Source organism: Protopterus annectens, chromosome 1.part0, assembly GCF_019279795.1.
Source record: "Protopterus annectens isolate FY-2018-M chromosome 1.part0, PAN1.0, whole genome shotgun sequence".
Lineage (NCBI taxonomy): Eukaryota > Metazoa > Chordata > Ceratodontiformes > Protopteridae > Protopterus > Protopterus annectens.
This window is the reverse complement of record NC_056725.1, coordinates 120,999,724-121,024,382: the sequence shown is the minus strand read 5'-3', so window position 1 is coordinate 121,024,382 and position 24,659 is coordinate 120,999,724. Positions and strand designations below refer to the sequence as shown.

Below are 24,659 nucleotides of genomic sequence, written 5' to 3'. Positions count from 1 at the left end.
TCATAGACATAGCTGGTTCATTTGGTGCTTGCTACTACTCCCTGATCTGGTGCCCCTCAATACTATGCTGAGCATCAAATAATAAAAAAGGTCCATGTTCTCCAATCTGGTGCTACTCTTCCAGGTCTTATAACCTTACACCTTTATGAGTGCTAAAAAACTGTCTCTTCTACAATCTGACTCTCCTTCCTTCTCTACTAAGGAGGATCACCAGATCCTAATGCCTACCCTTACATTTATGTGAGGAGCAAAACTATGAAAAAAAATGAATCTGCTGACCATGCCTCCTGACACCTTGTGTCCAGGGAGTCAGCCTTCCTTCTCCTTAGCGTTGCTACACTTTTGAAATGTTTAACGTCTTTTGTGTGGTTCTACATCAGTTAGTAACAATCATTGGTCACTTTTTGCTAGGCAGACTAACACTACCCTGTGCTCTTTTCCCTGTGATAAGTAACCTTTTATTCAGAAGCCAACGCAATACTGAAAAATACGTCAACTGTTAAATGGTGCCAATGTTTTTTCAATACTTCCCTTGTCTTAAAACTTTTGGTTCCAAGGATGGTATATTCCTCCTATCATTACTCCTCCTCCTGACCAATACAACATGGTCTCCTCCCGGTCTCTGTTAAGTGGTTCATGCATTTCCTTTTTGGCCCGTGTATCATGATAACCCTTACTTTAAAGCACTGCCCTAATTCTTCAACTTCCCCTTCAAAATCCATTTGCTGGTTCAAAATCTCCTCAACTTCAGGAACTATGACTTCAGAATATTGTTTCTTCATGTCTCGGGTGCCAACTTGAGGTTAATAATAAGGAATATCTACTAAATGGCTTCATATACATTGTGATATTAATGTATCCATCCAGTAACTTGATAATGGTGACATCCAAAAACTTAGACATAAATAAATCGTAAGTCACTGTAACTAATTCCATAAAGATCTCAACTCAAAAAATTAGCAAAATAATTTAATTCCTTAACTTCACTCCTCTATAAAAACAGCCATCTAAGAATTGTCTCCACATTTTCATGTGATAGAAATAGGAGTTCAAGCCAGAATTACACATGATGGCATAGTCAAAGCAACCTGTGAATATGTTCACATGCATGTAGCAAAAGCTACTCCAATTGCAGTGTCCTAAGCTGAAAGCAGAAGTGGTTGTCAAAATAAAATATTTTTCAAGTATCATTTCTAAAAGACGAAAGAAAATTGCATTACAAAATGCATTACAATAGTTGGAATATTCCAAAAAATGGCACACAGCCTTAATCCATACTTTTTTGGAGGGGGGGGGGGGTAGTTGTGCTTAGATCTAAAACATCAAATATTTTCAACATGAATGTTACATAAAAAACATCACCAACAAATAAAATATCAAATCCACTACTGTGTGGCTAGAAAAAATGGTGCAAGTTGCTATAACAGTTTATAATAAAAAAATGAAGTTTATTACTGTTAAAAAACACACTTTACTTATATGAAACAAGTTTTTATCTAATTATAAAGTTAGATTGTTTTTTTAGGAGAGAGGTGATTCAAAACATAAAAATGTTATCCTATTTTTTAACTTACTATCAAGTGTATACATGGATAATGTACTACATCAGAGTAGGATCACTTATTTAGTTATTAGGTTCCTAAAAGTAAGAATGGGGAATAGTGGTGGTGTACGTAATGAATATGCATTAATTGCTTTAATGCGATTGGTGCATTGAATGTATAGCCATTACATTTATGAATTAGGTGTATTGAATGTATAAATAGCCATTACATTTATGAATTATGTACACTCTGAAGAAGGACAGATTAAGCTAAATGGATGAAAAAGCGTATTATACAATGACTGGCCATTAGCATTCAAAAAGTAGCATGCTGATTGGTCAGCCCAACCAGCGTGCCCACTCTAAATCTGAGCATACAATCAATGGAAAAAGGTCTAGTCACTCAGACTTTCTTCCAGTGTTATATACTGAAACTTTTAAACTTTTTAAACAAAAATAAATAAAATTAGAAATCCTGACAGTCAGGACATACGAGAGAGACAGGACGGAGAAAATACTAGGAAAATCAAGTATGTTATTCAAAACTAAAGAAACGTACCTGATTTTCCTTGTATTTCCTCTATTCTATCTCTCTACTCCCCTAAAGTGTCCAAAGCCTTCTTTTTGTTTAAAAGAAAGGGAGCAATGGAGACCTTCCTTTCTCCATTGTTTCCTTTCCAAAGCACTGATGAACTGGGTAAGTGTGGGAATGCAAGTCATAGGCATGCAAAGTACATTAAAAAAAAAAAAAAAAAGCAACAGGATATGCAGCAGAAGCAGAAGAACACCATGGTGCTATTATACAAAGACTTTATTTAAGAAAAGTAAGTAATTTTTTTCTTAAATTATGTCATTGTATAATAGCAATAACTGACTCCATGGTGTGGTATATTGAAGATTTACTTGCATCTGGCTTTATTTAATCACACCAACAGTGGTAAATCTTCAATATACCACACTGCCATCATCAGTTATTGCTATAGTATATGCTTATTTTTTAGCAGTAATACACTTATAGGTTCATAGGTTGGTACTGGGATATCTGCCTGAAGGCATATATTAGCCCAGCCACATTGTGCGGTATTCACCACCCCTTTAGTAGTTCCCTAGACCCTTGTACTAGCAGCTAGTACCCTTTGCCCCTATCTAGTAGTGCTGTTGGTGTGATCCCCGGTGTGAACTTTCTGTTACCCATCCACTCATCAAGGTTCCTCTTGAAGAGTGATAGTGAGGGCTCTGTCTTATGTAGATCGGGACCCTGTTCCATAGTAAGGGAAGTCTCTGCAAAGGGAATCTATCCCTCCAGCATGTTCTATTCATTGTTATGTTGAGGTTTATATCCCTAGAGCGTGTAGCTCGAGTAGATTTGGTTTTGCTAAGATGGAGCATGTTCAACAATTCTGGGTTGGACATGGCTCTGTACGTTAGATAGAGATCACCTCTGAGAAAGCGGTATGCAACAGAGAACAGTCTTAGATTTTTCAATCGTGCTGCATAGGGCAACTGTTTGAGGCCAGTAATCCTCTTGGTTAGGCACCTTTGTGGTCTCTCCAGCTGCTGGAGATGTCTAGCCAGGTACAATCCAATTGGTGCACTGTACTCAATAATGGGTCTGATGAGGGAAGAGTAGAGGGGCACCTTTACATCCTTAGATCTTGATGCAAACCCTTTCATGATCAGATGGGTCACATAGAAGAATTTTCTAACCACTTTGGCAACATGGTTATCAAAGGAAAGCTGGCTATCTACTTGGGTCCCTAGATCCCTTATTTCTTCTTCAGATTTCAGGGGATTACCTCCTATATTGTGGTTTGCGGGTACTCTGTTTTTTCCAAAGGGGATTACTACGCATTTTTTTGCATTTAGCTTGAGACCATGGCTTTGACACCATGCATCAGTCTCAGTTAGGCCCTTCTGGAGGATCTCCATGTTGGCCAGAGACTCTATTATAGCACCCAGTTTGCAGTCGTCCGCAAACTTAGTCAGCCACAGCCCTTCCATGCTTGCCTGTACTTCTGAGAAGTATATGCCAAACAGGAGGGGCCCCAGGACAGAGCCCTGAGGCACACCATTCATTACTGGTCTGGATTCAGACATAGATCCCGCTACTCTTACTTTATGGGCTCTGTTTGAGTGCCAGTTTGCGATCCATCTTGTGACGTAAGGGTTTATGCCCAGGCTGGTGAGCTTATCAATAATACCTGAATGGGGAATGGTGTCAAATGCTTTAGCAAGGTCAAGGTAAGCCGTGTGTACCTCCTTTCCCTTATCTATAGCCTGAGTAACTGTCTCAAAGAAATCCACCAGGTTCAGGAGGCATGATCTGCCCTTGCCAAAGCCGAACTGTATGGGGTCCAGCGACTGGAGGTTCCCAATCTCTCCATTTATGAGTTCCATAATGATTCGCTCCATAGCCTTACAGATCAGACTGGTCAGGCTTATTGGTCGGTAGTTCCCAGGGTCAGTTGTGGCACAACTCTTGTGTAGTGGGACCACCATTGCCGTGCACCATTCCATGGGCACATGTCCTGTGGAGAGGCTGAGACTGAACAGGGTATTAAGATGCGGGGTTAATTCCTTTTGGAGCTCGAGTATGACACAGACTCGGACACCATCTGGTCCCATGGAGGCAGTGTTTTTAGCTTTAGATAGAGCCTTGTTAACCAACATATCAGTAATAATTGGACTTACACAATCTCCTAGAATGGTAATAGTTATAATTGGCAACTTTCTTTTCAAAATTAGCTTTAGTTGACTTGATGAGGGCCCTCAATTTCTTACTAATGCTGATCAGGGATGATTTTCTACTTGAGATTTGGCCTTTTTTTGTATAAGTCTCCTCCTTTTATTGTAAAGTTTGCTTATGGCCGAGGTCCACCAGACTGGTTTCTTCTTGCTTGAGGAAGGAGTCTTGGTTTTATTTGGGATAGCATGGTCCATGCAATCCTGAAGATGCATATAGAGTGCCTTGGTGTAGGATTCTGCATCCTGGATATCATTATCCTTCTGCAAGGGAATAGTGAAGCTTTCCACTTCGGAAGCAAGTAGTTTGAAGTTTGCTTTGGAAAGGTTTTTGACTATGGTTTCTTTGATTGGGGGAGGTGGAGGAGTGAGGATGTCCAGGGTTATCAGTTTGTGGTCGGATCTGACCAAGGAGGGGGTGATAATGGGTGTGGTACAATGGGCGCCCATATTTGTGATGATTAAATCCAATATATTGTCCCCTCTAGTGGGGGAACATACTAGTTGTTCAAGGGCATTTGAATTTATAAATTCTATGAATCGCTGAGCATAGGAGTTGGAACATTGGTAGTTCGTCCAGTCTATACCAGGGTAGTTGAAATCACCCAAGATTATGGTGTTGGGTAGGACCTTTATATTTTCCAATGTCTCAAGGAATGCAGAGTGAGCATCTTGGGACATGGTGGGCTACGACTTGAAATGTGGTTTTTCCTGCTGATAGTTGTGCATGGATGATCTCTGGGGCATCATGCTGTGCTACTAACCTGGAGATATGGGTATCCTTGATGAATATGGATACACCTCCACCCTTTGTACTGCTATCCGGTAACTGAGGCCGGAAGGTATGATATGAATTGTAACCTGGCAGTGCTGGGGTGCTCTCTTGAGCCTTGAACCAGGTTTCCGTCACTGCACAAACATCAATTTTCTCCATGCTGAGGAGAGCCTCAAGTGTGTGCATTTTGAGGTTGAGACTTCTGGCATTGAGTAGCATTACCCTTAGCTTTTGGTTACCTGTGCTGGTTACGGTGGTTGGTTTGTCCTTTGAGCCTTGCCTAAAAAAGGCACTATGGGGATGGCAAGAGCCTTGGCCAGTATTCAAAAACCTAGGGGTGACAGGTGCAACCCATCTCTGGCAAAACAGCGAGGCTTGTCTATCATGTCATCCCAGGCAGACAGACACTGGATCCCCTTAAAATGACACCAGAAGCTTAGCCAATTGCTGAAATTGATCATTTTGTCTTTGTATTGTGGTATCATTCTAGGTGAAGGTAGTATGCTACTCAAGGTCAGGGTCATACCAGCTTGGGCTACATGATCAGAGAGCCCCTCAATGTCTCTTTTCATGTAGTCCAGGGAGGTACGTCTTAGATCATTCACACCAACATGTACAATGACAGTGTCATATTTGTACTTGTTCGGGAGTGACCTAAGTGCCTGTGTTATGTGACGGATCCGAGCACCCGAGAGGCAGCTGACAGTAACCTTCTCCTTGTTCAGCCTGGTGAGTGGAACATCTGTGTGCTTTACTATAGAGTCTCCTATTACTAGCGTGTTAGGTATGGTGTTTTGTCTTAAGAGCTGTTGTGAGGCACACTGCTGAGGTGAATTATGTGTTTTCTGGCTTGTGTTTGGGGGTGCAGGTTGCTTGCTTGTCTGCTTTGGAGGGCACTGTTTCTTTTTCAGATTGGTACCTAGTGCCTCCGAATATGTTTTTGTGTATTTATGCGTATGTTTTATTATAAACTGTTACAGCGATACATGCCATTTTTTTCCTAGCCACACAGTGTTGGATCAACATGAATGTTATTCAGTAAAGAAAGAAACTGTATTGTGTTCTACAAGTTTGATAAATTAAACCCCAAGAAGGATTTCAGGCAAGTCTCAAGAAACATCAAGGGATTCCATAAGTGAATACCTTCTTGAAACAATAGGGTGATCAGGAATGAGAGAAATATGCTATAATGAATATTGGCCAAAAGATGAAAATACTTTCTGCCAAGGACATTCAGCTCATTTTTAATTTTGAAACGTTAACCCTTTAGACCACATATCACTCAGGAATGTATCCATATGTAGCTTAAAATGTTTACTTTGATCAAGGGGTAATATCTGGCAATTGTTCATTACTTCAGCAACATAGTCCTCCCTTCCCACCCGATCACCACCACCACCACCATTCCCTTATCTACTGTAGTAATCACCACATTCTGATTGTTGTTAATGGTATGCAAAGCTTCCAGCTCACATTTGGTTAAATTGTGCCCAGTATTTTTTAACAAATGGCTATGATTGTCATTCAAATAATTCACAACTCATTCTTCAAAGAATTTAAACATAGGATTGTATGGCTGCTTGAAAAGTTGTGGTTTTAAAGGAGAACTTCACTTTGTCCACATGGAGTTTAACAGATGGTTTGCTATGGAACCAATATTTTAAAGTTAAGCACTTGGTAAATTACTTTTTATCAAACACAGTTTGTAAGTAGGAAACAAAACAATTAGGCAGAAGGTTCAGTCCTTTATTAATCACTGTCAGATGCTCCTCATTTAAGACTTCATCATACAAGTTAACCAAATGTCCATGCTGAATAGATTAAATTGGATTTGTTCCTGTAACAGTTGCTGAAACACTGTCATTATTTGTTCATTCTGACTAGTGTTTACTGCCCCCAGTTTTATCTAAAAAGGCAGAGGAAGGGATAAGTAAAACATTAATGTGTTTAACCAAAGGGGAATGAGCAAAATAATTAGTTCCATTTCAGTATTACAAGAGAATTTACTAGTCAGCTTGGACTGTAAAATAGAACCAGAAGATGAATTATTATGTTTTGCCCTAGACCTGTTTGTTACAGCCACAGATGTTGTAAAGCACACAGGACATTTTTGCTTCTTTTCAAGTAAAGGCAACATTGATTTTATAGTTATCAATGTCTCTTTAGTATTTCTTAATCTAGTGTGCCTCTTTTTTGTTCATGAAATTGCTCTATCTTCTTTGCAAAATCAGTGTACAGATTTTCATAGGAACTATCTTATTCAAATTTAACAGTGATATCAGAAAGAGTACTTACTTTTTCCAGTAGAGATGAAAGCATTTCCCCATATTTAATTATTATCTATGTGGCTAAAGAAAGGAGGATGTACTGTATGTATTTAGTGTACAATTACTTTAACAGGGAGCTATCCTTAAAACTCATTAAAGCCTACTGACACTTACAAGTGTTTCGCTATTTAAAACCTATAGATGCCTGCAGGCATCTAATGTTGCCTACTGATATTTACATTAATAGCTCCAAAACCTTACATTAATAGCTCCAATACCACGATACATATAGGTTATTAAACAATTTAATCTTAAAGGTTACTTTATGGACAGTGTGCTGCATTAATACGTGGCTAATGTCTACTGTGTTTATATATTTTTATTCTCATACATTTCATATTTCTTTAAAAATCTCACTGAATGGCAAAGACGGAACTGTTTACCCTCAAATGAAAGTTCTCAGCTTGACAAAAAATGCTGTAGACAGTATGTGTATAACTTGCGCAGTTGATGAAATATCATAGTTGTTTAGAAAATACTACAAACTTAGTTACTGTGCTTATTGTTATGTAAAAAATCCAGTTTAAGTCCTACAATCTAAAGAATTCTAGCACTATAAAATTAGTTTATGCTGAAGAATTTTATCATTTACACTTTGTTAGTAACCTCTATAGTTCCAGTGCAGAGCTAGATCATGGTCAAATGGAGCCCTAGGTGGTATAATGAATAGATGGGTTGGGAGGGTGGCCAAATGGTTAAGGTGTTTGCCTTACAAACAGAAGGTGCAGGGTTTGAGTCTCACATGGAATAATTGGCTAGGTTTACAATGGCTCGCAAGGGTAGTTAGCCTAGTACTAAACAATGGACCATATGTAATATGAGACTGGAACATTCTGTGTCTTTCTAGTAAAACTGTTGTTGAAGATTTATCTCTTTCCTCTGTATCTTCATTAGGACCTCTACCATTTTTTTTTTATTTTTTATTTATTTTTTAAAAAAACAAATAAACCAATTCTAAAACAAATAATGATTTACATAGGTCCACAGCTTATCAATACATCAAAGTTATACATCAACAACAATTCATACTTTTCAAGCAAGTCTTTAAGTCATGATTTATATGAACGTGCAATATTAGAAGTTTTCATCTTTACAGTATGCAATTCACTACTGCAAACAATTTTTGCCATGCTAATAAATTCAAAACTAGTGGGGGTAAATTTACTTTTCCAATTTTTATTAATTAATTTTCTGGCTATAGCCACTACCATTTCTGACTAAACATCAAAATAAGTATTTTTACATATAGAAGAGCTTTTTTATTAATCAAAACTTGCAAATGTCAACATTTGTTTTGCAACACACTTTTGTCAACATGTGGGTGAGACTGTCAATTCCCAGGGTTGGGGAAAATAACTTGTGTTAGGGTATTATTTTTTTTTTTTTGTTGTTGTTGTTTTAGATCTTTTGCAATCAATATTTCTACTGTTGACATACTGAAATGTAGATTAACTTCAGTAGATCTATATACATATATGTCACCTGGCTGTGTGAAAACTGGCTCTAGGTGATGGTCACTAATGACATGACACCCCAATCCCATGTTTAATAATGGGAAAAAGTGGGTTGATGCCTATGCTTATATCACACCCCATGACTGGGCTACAATATGCACATGCTGTTTAATTTCTTGCGTTGTTCCTGAGGAAGGAGGATAGAATTCTTATGGAATAAGGTTTGATGCCAGCACCAGCCCTTATAGGAAAAAAGCTCTATCACCAGCTTTCATTGCTGCAAAAACTGAGGTTGCATTTTCCAGTGCCATATTTGTGTCCATCATTCACATGTCGGCTTATGTTTCAGGTAAATTCAGGTTTTCTCCTGTACAGCAAGGGGTCTGGGATTGCTCCTACCCTATCATTTTCTCATGGGAGGAAGATCCAGAGAATCCAGACCTTCTTGAGACCTCCCTATAATTCCTAACAGATGTCCCCTCCTTTGGGCAGACTCTCAGTCTCATGAAGTTCATAATGAATTGGCTTGATGCTCCTCAGGAATTTGTAATACAAATGGTTAGAGCAGTACAATGGGAAGATGAATATAGAACCTTAGGTTATCTCCTGTAAGTCACATTTTGGGCAGCCTAGAAACATTCAGATTAATCTTTATCTGGTCCTAAGAAAATGTGGGTCCCAAATAAATCCAGAAGGAATGAAAAAGATATTTTGACCAAGCATCTTGGGCAAATCTCTATATGACATCTTCAGCCCAATGCAGAAGCAACAGACTACAATATCCTTTTACCTGTCTACCTGAAATGAAGACCAAGGCTTTCAGTAGAGGTGACACTTTGGGACTCCATTTTTCTGTCTCATCTGTTCCAGTCATTCATAGTGAACTGGACACTGGAAAAACTGTCAGACCTCCCTAAATCTAGGATCAAGGAGCATATGAAAAGGACCTTTATGACCACATCTACAGTGGCTTCCATTTGGCTTGCTGTTAATTTGACTATACTGGTGTTCTGGCTAGGGCAATAGGTGCAGAAATATGGCAGTGGGGTTCACTAACCCCTTTCTTTAATGATAAGATTTAGCTGGATATTCTGGATGCCTTTTCTGGAATGATGTCTTTTTAGACATCCTTCTTCTGATGTGTTCAAAGATTTTAAAAAAAAGAGGGTATTGACCAAAGCACTGGCTTGATGGGTAATTGCCATACCCCAATGAGTTCTATATACAGCAACAGATGGACATACAATTACAGCCTCTTGCAGAAAGAGTTTTCTGCAGTTTCATCATCAAGGCCAGACTATACTCTACAAAGGGACCATATAATCTGCTCTTCTTTCATTTCATTTTAATTTATTAATTTATTAACTGTCTTTTCTGCCACTACTTGGGCAAAAAGCAAGTTTAAAATGCAATATATAGGGACACTTTAGCACAAGTAATCAAGATGCATGTTTTAGAGAGGTGGATGAAACTTCAGTACACAGAGGAAGCCCAATGTCGAAATGGGGAGAACATGAAAACTCCACATAGTTTCCATCTTCCACATAGGGTAGTAAAGTTCTCTCCCATTCTGGGTCTCACCAGCTTCAGCATTTGATTTCAGGTACTAACTGACCTGCTGTGGCACAGCAGCTGGATACGGTCAATGGTCATTATGTTCAACACATCAGTGACTGGAGGCCACATAAGAGGTTCCTTTGGTTTAGGCTGGGTGGATTTCACTCTCAAATTAAGATACTGTTGCCTGGTGTAAGATCTGCCACCAAAGTGTTTACCAAGATGTTTGCTAAGGCAGTGGAGAAATGCAGAGGAAGAAAATTCTCATGTTCCCTTATCAAACTGACTGGCTTTTGGTGGGGTCTCCTTGGTAGCAACATTGGCACTGACACTCCTAATGCTACAAGTCTTAGGAATCTCCACAAGTTAAGACTAGCCCTTCTTAGTGTCAGCTCACAGAATTTCTATAACCAAGGAAAAGCTGAATAGTCGTCTGTGCCAGAAATTTCTGTCCTCAGAGAGGACATAGTAAGAAAGAGAGATGGCAACCTAGATGAGGTTACAGCAGAGGGTTTAAGGTCAGACCTTCCTGTACATTTTGGATCTTATCATGGTCAGAGTCTTCATAGCTCTGTTCACATTCCTGAGGAAGTAGGTAATGCAGTGATCTCTGAATGTCAGTGACTACACAGTCAGTATGTCCTCACTAATCTTTCCTTATTGTTAGATGCTTGTTTCCACACTCTAGAGTGGTAAAAAAAAAAAAGAAAGAAAATTCTAGTCAAGCTAGATTTTTCACTGTGTGATACCTTGAAACCTCTTGCATTAGAGGAGACATGGCATAAATGCAAATGACCCCATAAGGACATCAGGTGTTTAAGCTATATGGCAATTCTGAATGTCCATGACTTTTTCTTTTTAAGTCTGTTATTGACAAATTCAGGCCAATAAAGTCAAACCTCACTAGCTGTGGACATGCATGTTTTGGCCTTCTCATGACCTTATAAGTACAGGGTAAGTGGAATGTTTGGCTAACATTTGGAAACACAGGGTTGTATGTCCATTATCATTAGGGTGACTGCAAAATATCCCAACTAACAATCTGGATTATTCCCGCTAAACTTAATGTAGGCTGTCTTTTCCTTCAAGGAAACCCATCAAGGGAAGGTCATTCTCACAAAGGCAACTTTACAAAATGAGGAAAGTAGCTGAAAATATAGCCGCAATTCCATATGGGAAGGTTTAAGATTATGTTGTTTTTCTTTGGAAAGGTTAAAAATCACCCCATGCAGACACTGGTGTTTTCTGCATGCTATCTACTTGTTATAATCAGCTTAATATTTGCAGAACCTTAGGGTAGAGAGGTTGTGTAAGAAATTACCTTAAAAGTAGATGTCTGGGCAGATCACTATTGCAGTATTTCTCACTAGTGAGAAGTATCCTGCCAAGGATAGTATACATCCAGCCAGCATAGCAAAGTTTGGGCACTTTCCTCTTGCACTGTACATTCACCTTATGGCTTATGCATGAAACTACAAGCTAGTACATAAGGGACATACAGGCAGGAAGTTCCTCAGAGCTTTCTTGACACACAAAATGAAAATTAAGACCTAGAATAAACATGAATGGGCTCTAGTTAGTAGGCTAGAGGAGAGACATAGTAGGTCCACCTTGGCCAAGGAAAAAGACAAGAAAGAAAGAAAACAGGGAAGAGGTGTAGGTGCATATACTGCAACAGTGATCTATTCATACATGTGTTGTCATGGTTAAGTTCTTACCCAACTGTTCTGGTTCCTTCATTTGATCATGGTTGCAGTATTGCTCGCTAGCTGGAATATCCCAAAGCTTTTAGATTACCTAGAAAGAGGACTATAAAATTAAGTCTAGAATACTTTGAAGAACAGATCAAAGAAAACCAGTTCTGTCACTAGAAAAGGCATCTGTTTTGTCATTCTTGTAAAGGTTTAAATGAAAAACACAGTGGCTACTTCTAAAATAGTTTTTGAGACAAGATTCTTGGACCAGAGGAAGAAAAAGCCCTAGTAGAATGAGCTTTGACGTGGCCTTGGAGGGCTTTTCTATTGAAAGTATAAAAAAACTATATCAAACATAATCCAAGTGGAGTGTATTTTGTGTGTTTGCTTTAATAAAGGACAATCAATGTGGACAGGACATAAAGAGCTGATCTGATATTTTGAAGGGTTAATTTTGTTTCCAAACAATCTAACTTTTTGTATCTGATAAAGTCTCTAAGACTAATCCAAATAAACCTTATTTGAAGAAAACTGATTAAAGGTATTTTTTCTGAAATTTGCTATAGCTTCTACTGATTTAAAAATGTTTTTTAAAGGGATGAAAATATTTTCATGTAGAACTTCTAGTAGGAAGCAAGGGTTCTTTTTCAACAGAAACCTAGCACCGCTGTCAATCTAATCCATTGGCGTTTGATTTTTTCCATATTCATACTGAAAATCAAAGGCAAAATTTAATTCACTTCTCTTGTGTGTCAGGAAACTCTTATACTACCTATCAAAACCTACCAGGGCTACTATAATCAAAGGTGTTCTTCTGGTTCAGCTTGAAAATAGACTAACCACAATAGCCACAGCTGCTAAGAAAAACTCCTCCACACTACAGACTATTGAAACCTAAATCTGCTGCTACATCACTAACTCACCCTCCTATGAGCACCACTGCCTCATCCTCAGAAATACCAAATGGTTCCAAGTCCAGCTTGGCAGCTACAAGGCTCTCTCTCATCTTCAGACTTCTTCAACATAACTCATTCCCACCATTAGCCAAAGTTTATACTAACCACAGAGCACATGATGCTTCTCCCAAACACTTGCCTCTTTCCAACCCTCATATACCAAGCTACACTGCATCAACTGCTCTTTCTTCGTCCATGGTCCTAAAATATGGGAATCCACCCTTATCACTAAAGGAACAAACCCCTCCCTCCACCTTCAGAGATGAACTTAAAATATTTTTCCACTGTATTCAGCATTCACCAGACCTATCATTGAGTACAGTTCCCCTTTGGCATGTACTTAACCAGGCACATCCAACAATTGGAACATCCACAAACGTTCCTCACTAAAAGAATACAGGGCATAATAACATGTCCTGTACAGACAACCTCAAGGCCCTTCTCCTACTGGCTGCTGAGGGGAGATCTATGCCTGGCATACAAGGCATTCTCAGAACCCACTCCGATGATCCACATCCTGCATGTCCACAAAACAAACAGCACCAGAATTACCCACTCTAAACACTTAGACCTTGCCTGTGATATAAATAGGACCTGCTGGAGAAACAGATAAGTATACCAGAGACTAGCCCTTCTCTGGAAAAGGCTACACATCCATGTGAAGCAGAGTTCCTTCCTAACCCAATTCAAATGTAACTTGGACAACTGGATGGGGCACAAGAAATTCATCCCTGGTGTCACTCGTCTTGTCAGGATAAAATAGATGAGTCTTTGTGGGTTCTGTTCAAGCAGCTTTATTATGTACAAACACATCAGGATTGAGGCTTAATAACATTAACTTAGAGAAACTTATAAACAAACTAGCTATTACACTCATAAATGCTCACTCTCTGGCTACACTCCCAAAATGGCACTAAAGATAACACGTGCTGGTTATTTATATGCACGTGCCAACTTGAAATGCCTCTTAAAGGTACAACATACACACACTATTCTACATCCTCCCTCTTTGAGAAATAAGTCATGCAATGCTGACAACATTAATTGACATGCAATCAATATAGCTAATTCTTTGTCATGCAGTTATACAGAACTAAATACATATAAACAATTATGTCCAGGTTGCTGTGCATTTCACACTAGGTCTGGAAATATGACCAAATCGTGTGATATAGAATTGAATCAGGTCTAGCAACTGGGACTGTCTCTGCTGAATGTTCAACTTTAGGGACATCAGTAACATCATCAGGAATGGAAGCAGAAGTTAAGACACGTTCTGCAACAGGAACTTTGTCTGGATTGCTCTGAGATCTAATATCTGTATCACAGGAACAATGCTTTAGTATCGATTCTGGTACAGGAAGAAGATGTCTGTGATTTCTCCTGTACTCCACACCCTTAGATTCTACGAAGTAGGATCTTGTCTCGATACATATACCTGTTACCTGACCAATTCGGTTGAAACTTTCGCTGTTTGTATCTTCACTGTCTCTCCTTCTTTCAATGGACCAAGAAATCTGCTCGATTATTCATAACTGGACTTCTGAAAAGAATGCTTTCTAAATAATTGGGCTCTAATTGTTCTGCTTTTCTTAGCTTTAGGGCTCAACCAACTAATAGGCAGTGTTGTTCTGGTTTGCCTGGATAGAAGTCTCTGAGCAGGCAAGCCAAGTATATCATCACAGGGTATGTTTCCGAGATTAAGTAAATTCAAAAAGACATCAGTATTATTTATTTATTTATTTTACATTTGTTGACCGGGCTAGTCCAGCTGGATATATTTCCTTTTTCAGTAGAGGCCCAGGGAGAAAAGCTCCACATATAAACAACCACCACCACACAAAAAATGTCAAAAAAGGTATTACATTTTAAAATTCTAGGAAGACTATGTGATACATTATAATAAATACAACATTCACCTTCAGATCATAGTACAGTATGAATATCAAGTGAACCCCAATACATTATTACAATACAATTAAATCTTTGGATATTCTAGTATACTGCAGACAGTTACTATTTCCAAAGGGTTAGGTAGTAACAGTACAAAAAGGAAGAGGTATTAAGAAAATGGCAGGAATACTACCTTCAGGGTACATTCATAGCCAAGTAGAGAAGATATGTAATTGGTGCTAAGTAGTAGAGACAGTTTGTAGGTGCTGTTAATTCAGAGGAGTAGACAGGAAAGAGTGGAAGACAGTAGGAAGTCAAGAGATGAGAAAGAGAAGCCCAGAGTATCAGTCTGGGTAACAACAAGGGCATAGCCAGTGAGTTCTAAGGTGATTCTTAAGACTTTGTTTAAAGAGACGAGGGGATTGAAGTGAGGTTAGGTCAGATGGCAGGAGGTTCCATTGTTTTCCAACAGTATTTGAGAACAGAGAGTCCCCAGCTAAGTTGTTAGCCTTGGTGGTACTGGCTAGAAGTTTATTGGAGGAGCGTAAGGAATCAAGATTCCTATAGGGTGCTATAAGGTTGTTGAGTATTGGTGTGTTGTTGGGTTGGTAAAAAATCTTATGAACGATGGTCATTTGGGAAAGTATCAGAAGGTTTTTTAGTTCAAGCCAGTCTAGTTGGTGAAGGTTAAGACAGTGGTGAGTTCTATATGGGTTTCCAGTGGCAAATCTAGCAATACTATTATAGGAGTTGGCTAGTTTGGCAAGATTATTTTTTTTTAGATTAGTGTATATGGGTGCTGCATACAGAAGAGTTGAAATTAGATGGGAGTGGGCAATAGTCATTCTGGCTGTTGAAGTTAAGAATGGTTTTATCCTATATAGGGAGCCCAGTTTTTATTAACAGATTTAATAATGTTCTTAATGTGAGTGTCAAAGGTGAGGTTATTATCAATTGTAATTCCTAATAGTTTGGTGGAAGAGTTTGGGGATATAAGGGTGCCATTACTGGACTGAATGGAGAAATCTATGGGGGAGGACTTACTGTTTGTTGTAAATAGTAGTAGCTTGGTCTTTTTTGGTATTCAGAAGAAGGCACCGTTTAGAGAACCATGCCTCTACTGTATTGAAAGCTGTCTGTGTTAAAGATTGAAGTTCAGATATAGAGTTGGCACAGCATATGATAGTAGAATCGTCAGCATATTGTATACAGGTGGTTTCAGGAATGGCTATTTGAAGGTCATTGATGAATAATTTGAAAAGAAGAGAGCCAAGAATGGAGCCTTGAGGGACTCCCAGGGAGATAGAAAGGTGAGAAGATAGTTTATTCTCCCAAATAACTGCTTACTGTCTATTACTAAGGTAAGACTTGAACCAGAGAATTGCTTTGGTGTCAAGAGAGAGGGATGACAAAGTGTTTATGAGTAAGCAATGGTTAACCATATCAAAGACTTTAGACAGGTCGAGGAAGAGTGCTGATGAGAGGGTGTTATTATTGCGGTTATTATTAATGGTGTTGGTGAAGGATAAGAGAGCTGTGGTGGTACTATGAAAAGGCCTGAAGCCATGCTGACAGTTTGCTAGAATGTTATGTTGAAGTAAGTAGTTCATTAGCTGATGGTGAATACATTTTTCCATAATCTTGCCTAATGGAGAAAGGAGAGCTATAGGTCTGTAGTTAGAATAGTCATTAGAGTTACCTCCTTTGTGTAAGGGAATAATGTGGGAGATTTTCCAGAGATTTGGAATGGTTCCTTCAGTTATGGTATGGTTTATCAAGATGGATATAGGATAGGCGACTACTTTAGCTGCAAGCTGTAGGTATTCAGATGGTAAGTTATTGGCAGAGGGGGTGCAAGGCTTTAGTTTGTGAACTAGGTTTTGGATGTAGGAGGTAGGGATAGGTTGTAGTTGGAATGTTGGCCGAGTCAGAGGTGAGGAGTTATGTAGTTCAGGGTTGTCTGTAGCTAGTTTATTGGCTAGAGCTTGTATGGTGTTTGTAAAGAAAGTGTTAAAGGCATTGGCAGTTTGTTGGGAGGTATTGTTTTCTGACCCTAGAGGGGAAGGAGTGCTAGAGTGGCCTGGACGAAGGAGGTTATTCACGCTTGCCCAGAATTTTTGTGGATTATTGTGGTGAGTTTGCTGCAGCTTGCAATAGTAGCTTTTTTGTCAGAGAGAATAGCTTTTTTTGTAGCATTTCTCAACTGTCTAAAGGTTTGTTGATCTAGGATATTTTTGGTTGCTCTCCACTTAGTCCAGGATTTATTTCTAAGTAATATTATTTGTCTGGTATCTTTTGACAGCCAGGGGGCAGTTTGGATTTTACTCTAATAGATTGTTTAGGTGCATGACTGTCGAGGATTGTTAAGAATTTGTTATTGAAATATATAGCAGCTTCTTCAAGAGGGAGAGATTTTAGAGGGTTCCAGTCGCAGGCATTAAGGTCCATATGAAATAATACAGGTTTATCACACTTTGACCTCTCAAGTAATTGCTTTGAACTCTTTATTGTGCATTCAGCTAGTCCATTTGACTGTGGATATTCTGAACTGCTAGTAACATGTACAAAGTCCCATTCTCTTGCAAATTTCTATAACAACTGACTGGTAACTTTGGTACCATTGTCAGAAATAACTTTGTGTGGACTACCATGGACTGAGAAATGATGTTTCAACTTGGTGATAACAGCCGTGGACGTTAGGTTAGGTATTAAATCAATCTCAAACCAGTTTGAATAAGAGTCTACCAACACTAAGTAATGCTGATTGTTCCACTTGAATATAACAATGGCTACTGTTGACCAAGGTAGTTCAGGAACTTGACTTAGCTGAAGTTTTGTTTGCAAACGCAGTTTAGTACTATTGCATACTGAACAAGAAGTAAGTACTTTATCAATGTCTTTTACTAGAGAAGGCCAAAATACTAGTTCTCTCACCCTTCATTTGGTAGATTCAGAACCTGCATGACCATGATGCAAAATCTGGATATATTCATGTTGTAAGGAAGCAGAAACAACAATTTGGGGACCTTTGAAAATAATCCATCTTCTATCAACATTTCATCTCTGTAAGGAAAATAAGTTTGCACTTCAGGTGGTACACTAGATTCCTTTGACAGCCATCCATCATTAATGCAGTGGTTGAGCTTTTGCAAAATTGGATCAGTCTTTGTATGATTTCTCAGCTCATCAAGTCTCGTTGTAGAAAAATTACACACTTCCATGAAGTAAAAGTCAAAATTCTCTGCATGAAGCTGTTCCATTGTATCTCTGGGTGATGTGGATAAGGTATCAGCCAATAAAGACATTTGCCTTTTGTAAAGACCATTTTGAAGTTGTACTTTTGCAATCTGGGCATCATTCTTTGTAATCTCACTGGGACTGAATGCATAGGCTTCTTTAGGATAGTAACTAGAGGTTGGTGATCGGTTTCACTCTGAATAGCTCGACCATATATACAATCATGAAACTTTGAACATGCAAACACTATTGCCAAACGTTCTTTCTCAATCTGAGCATATTTCATTTCAGTTTGAATAAGAGTTGTAGATGCATAGGCTACTGGTCTGCCTTTTTGAAGAATAACTGTGTCAAGACAAAATTTTGAAGCATCACAGAAAGAGTTACTTTCTTATTGACATCATAGTATCGGAATGTAGACGGGGTGGCAATTTTCTACTTAAGGTCTTAAAATGCCTTCTGATGCTGATCCAACCAAGACCATATAACATTTTTGCATGTCATCTCTCTCAAAGGTGCTGTCAACTCACTGAAGTTAGGTATAAACTTGCCTAAATAGTTGACTATACCAAGAAAATGTTGTAGAGCCTGAACATTATCTGGTGCTGGCATCTCAAGAATGGCTGCTTGTTTGGAGGGGTCTGGTCTCAAGCCAGTGCTAGTAAATAAATGACCTACATATGTAACTTCAAGTAATCTGAATTTGCCCTTCAGAGGATTGAGCTTTAAGTTCACTTCACTTATTCTGTCTAGAACATTCTTAAGATTTATGTCATGCTCTGCTTCACCATTGCTTCCAACTAATAAATCATCTACTATTATGGCACAAGGATAACCTGAAAAAAGTTGCTCCATTGCATGCTGGTAGACTTCACTTGCAGAATTTATTCCAAATGGCATCCTGAGGAATCTAGGTACTGAAAGTAGTCAGTAATGAGGATTTGCGATCAAGCATCACTTGCCAAAATGAACCTTTTGCATCCAAGACAGAAAAACAGTGGCATTTTGTATTAGGACTGCAACTTCCTCGACTGTATGCATTGGATGGTGCAGTCTCTTTAATGCTTTGTTAAAATCTCTTGAGTCAATACATATTCTGATTTCATCTGAGCCTTTTTTGTGGGCTGCTACCATGGACAACACCCATTCAGTTGGTTCTGCAACTGGACAAATTACACCATGCTGCACCATTTTATCCAACTGTGCTTTGACTTTATCCTGCATAGCTATCAGAACTTTTCTTGCTGGTCTGACTAATGAAATGACCTCTGGGTCTAACTTTATGGAATACACAACAGGAAGTTTTCCCAACTTGTCATTGAAAACATCAGCATACTCTGAGAAAATAGCTTCAGTAAAACTGGAACTAGGATATGTGCTTATATGATGAGCTTCTTAGGTAAAAGAAAGCAAATTCATTTTCAAACTGTCTCCCAGACCCAATAATGACTGCACAATTCTTCGGACTACATGGAATAACAAGCTGTAACAGTTCCTAGCCAAATAACATGAAAGCAATACTGAGCCTTCGGTTTGAATTTCTTCACCTCCAAAAGCAACAACTTTTGCACAACTAGCCACATTGAGTTGTTCACCAGTTTTCACCCTAACAAATGTATCTGCTGCCATAACATTACATTTTGAGCAGTGTCCACTTTAAGCTCGGTGTATTTACCATTGATTTGGACAGTAAAAAACACTTCATTCTTTGCCAACAAATTTACTGCATCAGCCTTTTCACCAATTACTGATACACCATCTACATAGAAAGCAGAATTTCAGCTCTCTGCATGATCACCTTACTTTGCTGACCCTTCTTTATAACTGTATGAGCTTTACTTGGTTTGCAAAACTTCTGAAAATGGTTCAATTTTTTACACTTCTGGCATTACTAACCAAAGGCTACACATTTTTCTCTTTTAGACTAATGATTGGCACCACAATTGCAACAGTTAACAATAAAGCTGGATTTGGGTTTTGCTGACTCACCCTTGTGCTGCACTGAGTATATCCTTTTCTTAGAACTTGCTGGAAAAATACAGGGTTTCCTTGGTAAGCCTGTAGGGGTGAAAGCTGCTATATTCTTAGGCCTGCTTCTGCTAGCCACATGTTTCATGCTGTCTACATTTGCTCTGGAGTCTGCTGAAACCATGCATTTATCACTTGCAAGCATACTTGTGTGCCTTTCTGTAACTTCATGGATTTGACAAATCTCAATAGCTTTGCTCAGCATTAAATCATTGTAACAAAGCAAAATCTTTCTCACTGCAGCACTATTAATATCACATGCAAGCCTGTCCTTTATCAACTCATCTTTTAAGTCAACAAACCGACACGTAAGCTGCAAAAGTTTCTCTGGTATTTGATATCTTGTGTAAAACAAATTCCTCTCTAATGTAGTATTTGTCTGGGGGTTTCACATCTCCCTGAATTTGCACTTCAAACACTCGAGGTCTTCCCTTGATTCAGCCTGTACAATAATATGACAGTTTTCACCTTCTCCCGCATATACTGCTGGTGCATACACAAATGAATGCTCTCTTTCAATGGCCTCTGACCCAGCTAGGTTTAGCAAAATGAATGCCCTGGTGTGTACATCTTTGTCAGAATAAGCTGCTTGTATAAAAATGTTATACTCTTGCTCAAATATTCTCCAATTCTCTGCAATATTCTGATCAAACACCAATGCTGAGGGTTTTTAAAATCTGTCTGCCATATTAACACATACTAGCGAAGGCCTTTGCAAGTATGCACGAGCATGCACACATATACATATGCCAGAAATTTATGCCATTATTTGTAACTATGCCCAATAGAACAAGCCTCTGAATAACTGAACTTTGTGAAATAAGTCTCTCGTGCACTGTAATACTTTTGAAATCACTGTACTGTAAGAAATCACCTCTTAGTGTAAAACATTACAAAATAAGACTTTTGGACACTGTAATACAGTAAACTCTCAGTTAACTGGCACCCATGGGGATTAGTAGATGCCATATAACTGTAGTTTCTGCTTGCTTGAGAGTTACTATTAAAAATAGGCCTGACTAATAATGTACCCTATACTATTTGTTTGGTTTGACTATTTCTCAGGTTAGGGAGAGAGGGAATTTATTCCTATCTTCCTTTTTAAAACTCTAAAAACAAAAGGTACGTTTCTGTGGGGGGAAAACAGAAAGTGCAACACGTGAAAATTGTACAATATTTCTTCAAATTTTTTTGCCGGTTGCTTGACTTCCGGTTAACTGAGTGTTTACTGTACTCTTGAAATTACTGTACTGTAAAAGTCACTATCATCATTGTAAGAAACATTTCAAAATAACTGCTCTGTGGGAATAAATTGGGCAGAAGAAGCCTAGAGTAAGAAACATTTCAAAGTAGCTGCACCTTGCAAATAAACAGTACACAGCACACTGAAACTCCCAAAATTGCTGTACTTTGCTAAATGACTCTTTACAGTGCAAGAAACACTCTGTAATGGCAGCACTTTGCGAATAGACACACACCACAAGAAACTTTTAAAAATGGCTGTATTTTGACTGTACTTTACAAAATAGTTGCACTTTGCACATAAACTCTACGGAATAAATGCAGAGTAACAAGCACACACTGTAAGCACTTTTACACACTTTGAGATACTTCAAATAACTCTAGTTATGCCATGAATACAATGCAAAGTAGTAGTTATGCCAAAACATAGTACTTTGCCAAAACACATGCATTCACTTTGCTTTATTTATGCTTAATGTGCCCTTTTACCCCTTTATTACATTTGGTTTGCTTTTTTAATCTTTTTCATGGTCATTATACTTTTCTTGTGCTCCTTTTACTCTAAACATGCCCATTTTGCTTTGAAATGCTCGTTTTGCAATTGTGAGGTAATTCCAAACCCCTTGTGTGTTTTTCTCATAATTGTTTTATCAAATATCTTAATTTTAAACATTTCATTTAATTACTAAACCGTTTTTGCCTCTCACTTGTTTAATAATGTGGTTTGTGGCCTTGTAATGCTCCATTTTATCTTTTTTCTGTTCAAGCAGCTTTATTATTTACAAACACATCAGGATTGAGGTTTAATAACTTAACTTAGATAAAGTTATAAACAAACTAGCTATTACACTCATACATGCTCACTCTTTGGCTACACTCACAAAATGGCACTGAAGCTAGCACATGCTGGCTATTTATATGTACATGCCAACCTTGAAATGCTTCTTAAAGGTACAACCCATCCATACATCCATTATGTACTAGCACTTATTCTTGTGCATAAGTCATATGTTGGACTTATGGCATGACAGGAAAGCACCCAAGTTTTGGTATACTAGCTGGATATACACTGTTCTTGGCAGGACACGTTCCTATAGCGAGAAATATTGCAACAGTGATCAAATGAAGGACATCTTTTCTTTGGCAAAATCCATATGAATTTTTAGCAAATTCGGCTGGATTATGTTTTATTGAGCTGTGTTCCTAAACCCATCTCAGGTCCTTATGACAACATTCCTGTCCACTGGAGAGCTTACTTTTTTCACCCTGTCTGTACTTTATTGTGTTTCAACACTGTTGCATATCTTTGTCTTATCAGCAAAAGGCAGAATTTTCCTTCCCAAAGTTCTCCAACTTCAATTATGTTAGTACTAAAAAGGAACTGCCCCAGTACTAACCTCTGTTGTACCTCACTTATAAGGATCCTTTCTTCTGGTTGGACTCTTTTTACTTGCTGTGTCTTCTTTTCATCAAGCCAGTGTTGCACATGAGCTATCACACTATAATTATGATCCACATGCAGGTTAATTTGTTAACTGACTTTTTGCACGGTACTGTATCAAATGCATTGCCTTTGTCTTAAATCCATCATAATAAAGTTATGAAAAAGTCTGACTTGTCTTTTATGCAAAGTAAACCTTACCTGCTTCTCTCGCCGGGCCACTTCTACCAGAGTTTGCTTCAGTATTTTCAGTTCATTAGTGACCATTTCTAGCATGCTTCTAGCTCTCTCCTTTTCCTCTTTAGCTTCTTGCTCAGTAAAACTGAGCTCAGACTTAAGGTTAGCCAGCTGTTTCCCAGCTTTCTCCTTTACCTTTTCTAGTCTGTCAAGGGATTTACTGAGGTCGCCAATTACTTTATTCTGTTCCAGTGTTTTGACCTAGGAAAAATGACAATATGTGGGGTTTTCAGTAACTGCAAAGTAAACATATGTGAAATAAATACATACCAGTTGTTATTTGTCATAGCTATCACATATGTATTTTAAAGTGTGTTACTCATGTTCTAGAACACATTTAAGTAACACATTTTGAGATGGATATAATCTCTTTACCAAATACAATACCAAATTATGCGTTTTTTGATGCAAAACATGTCTTGTTTTTCATTTTATTTTATTGAAAAGGACAGCTCACTGAGATATTTTCCTCAGAGCTGAAAATCTCTGCCATGATATTATGAATGTTTGCATCCATAATGCCTCACTACCTAAATAAATGTATAGGATTCTGTTTTCTATATTAAATGCATCAGCAGGAGTAACTTACTTCATTGAAAGGCAAGTTGTCAACTAGTTCTTGCAGGTGAAACACCTCACATTGAAAACAAATGCATGTGATGATGCAGTACTGAAACTACAATGTAAATAAGAAGTGGATCCTCTTGTTTTGATTACCCACAATGGCTTGAAGTCATGCAAATCATGGTCTAGTACCTACCATGACATTATTTTGTGGGTGCAGTTTTAGAGAAAACCTGAGTAAACACTGAAACTATAAAAATAATCAAACAAGACAGTGTAATAATCATTTTTTTGGAAAATTATATGCAACTTTAACATGTGTATAATGGTAAATTAAATTTACTGTACACAAAGATGTTTCTGAATGTCACCAATACTAATGAAAGTCATCTGAGTGTCCCCTCATTGGGCTACTTCGAACCAAGGTTAAGTTAAAAGTATGCCATATTGTGTTGTCGGTAAATCAGTTTTATATTTTGCTCGGTAACCAGCGTTTACAAACACTGAAGTGTGAAGTGAGGTACCAGTCTCACAGTTATTACACCCAATTCACCTGGAGCATAAGTGACTGATGAATGGTCAGGCAGAAGAGTACAATGACAACACAACAAGATAATTCTTCTACATATTTTGGTCATACATGTGGAAACTGTGTTACTGACACATGACAAGAAACTGGAAGGAACATCTTCCACCCATCCATTATTTCTGAACAATGCACCACTAAAATTAGGTCTGCCTTAGAAGGCAGGTCAAGATGTTGAACACTCTTTCCTAATAGTGTGGGAAGCCTCCATACGTATATTTTTTCTGACGGTGACAGGATCAGAACTGAACACCTCTGGATTTCTATTTATTCTGTACTGCCATAGTATGCAGCCTAGTTCTGGCAACAAATCAGCATATTGCTGAAGCATTTCAACTGAAGTATTTGCATCCATTTTCTCCCTGTGCTTTCTGATCCTGCAT

General features: G+C 38.3%; 1 protein-coding gene across 1 annotated transcript in view; it reads right to left on the bottom strand.

Moving 5' to 3' along the window:
• CCDC170 (coiled-coil domain containing 170) overlaps positions 1 to 24,659 on the bottom strand; it is a 724,401-nt gene that overhangs the window by 29,384 nt on the left and 670,358 nt on the right. The window contains exon 10 of the mRNA XM_044088859.1: positions 23,091 to 23,327. Within this exon, the coding sequence (XP_043944794.1) occupies positions 23,091 to 23,327 (237 nt within the window). The remainder of the gene's footprint in view (positions 1 to 23,090; positions 23,328 to 24,659) is intronic.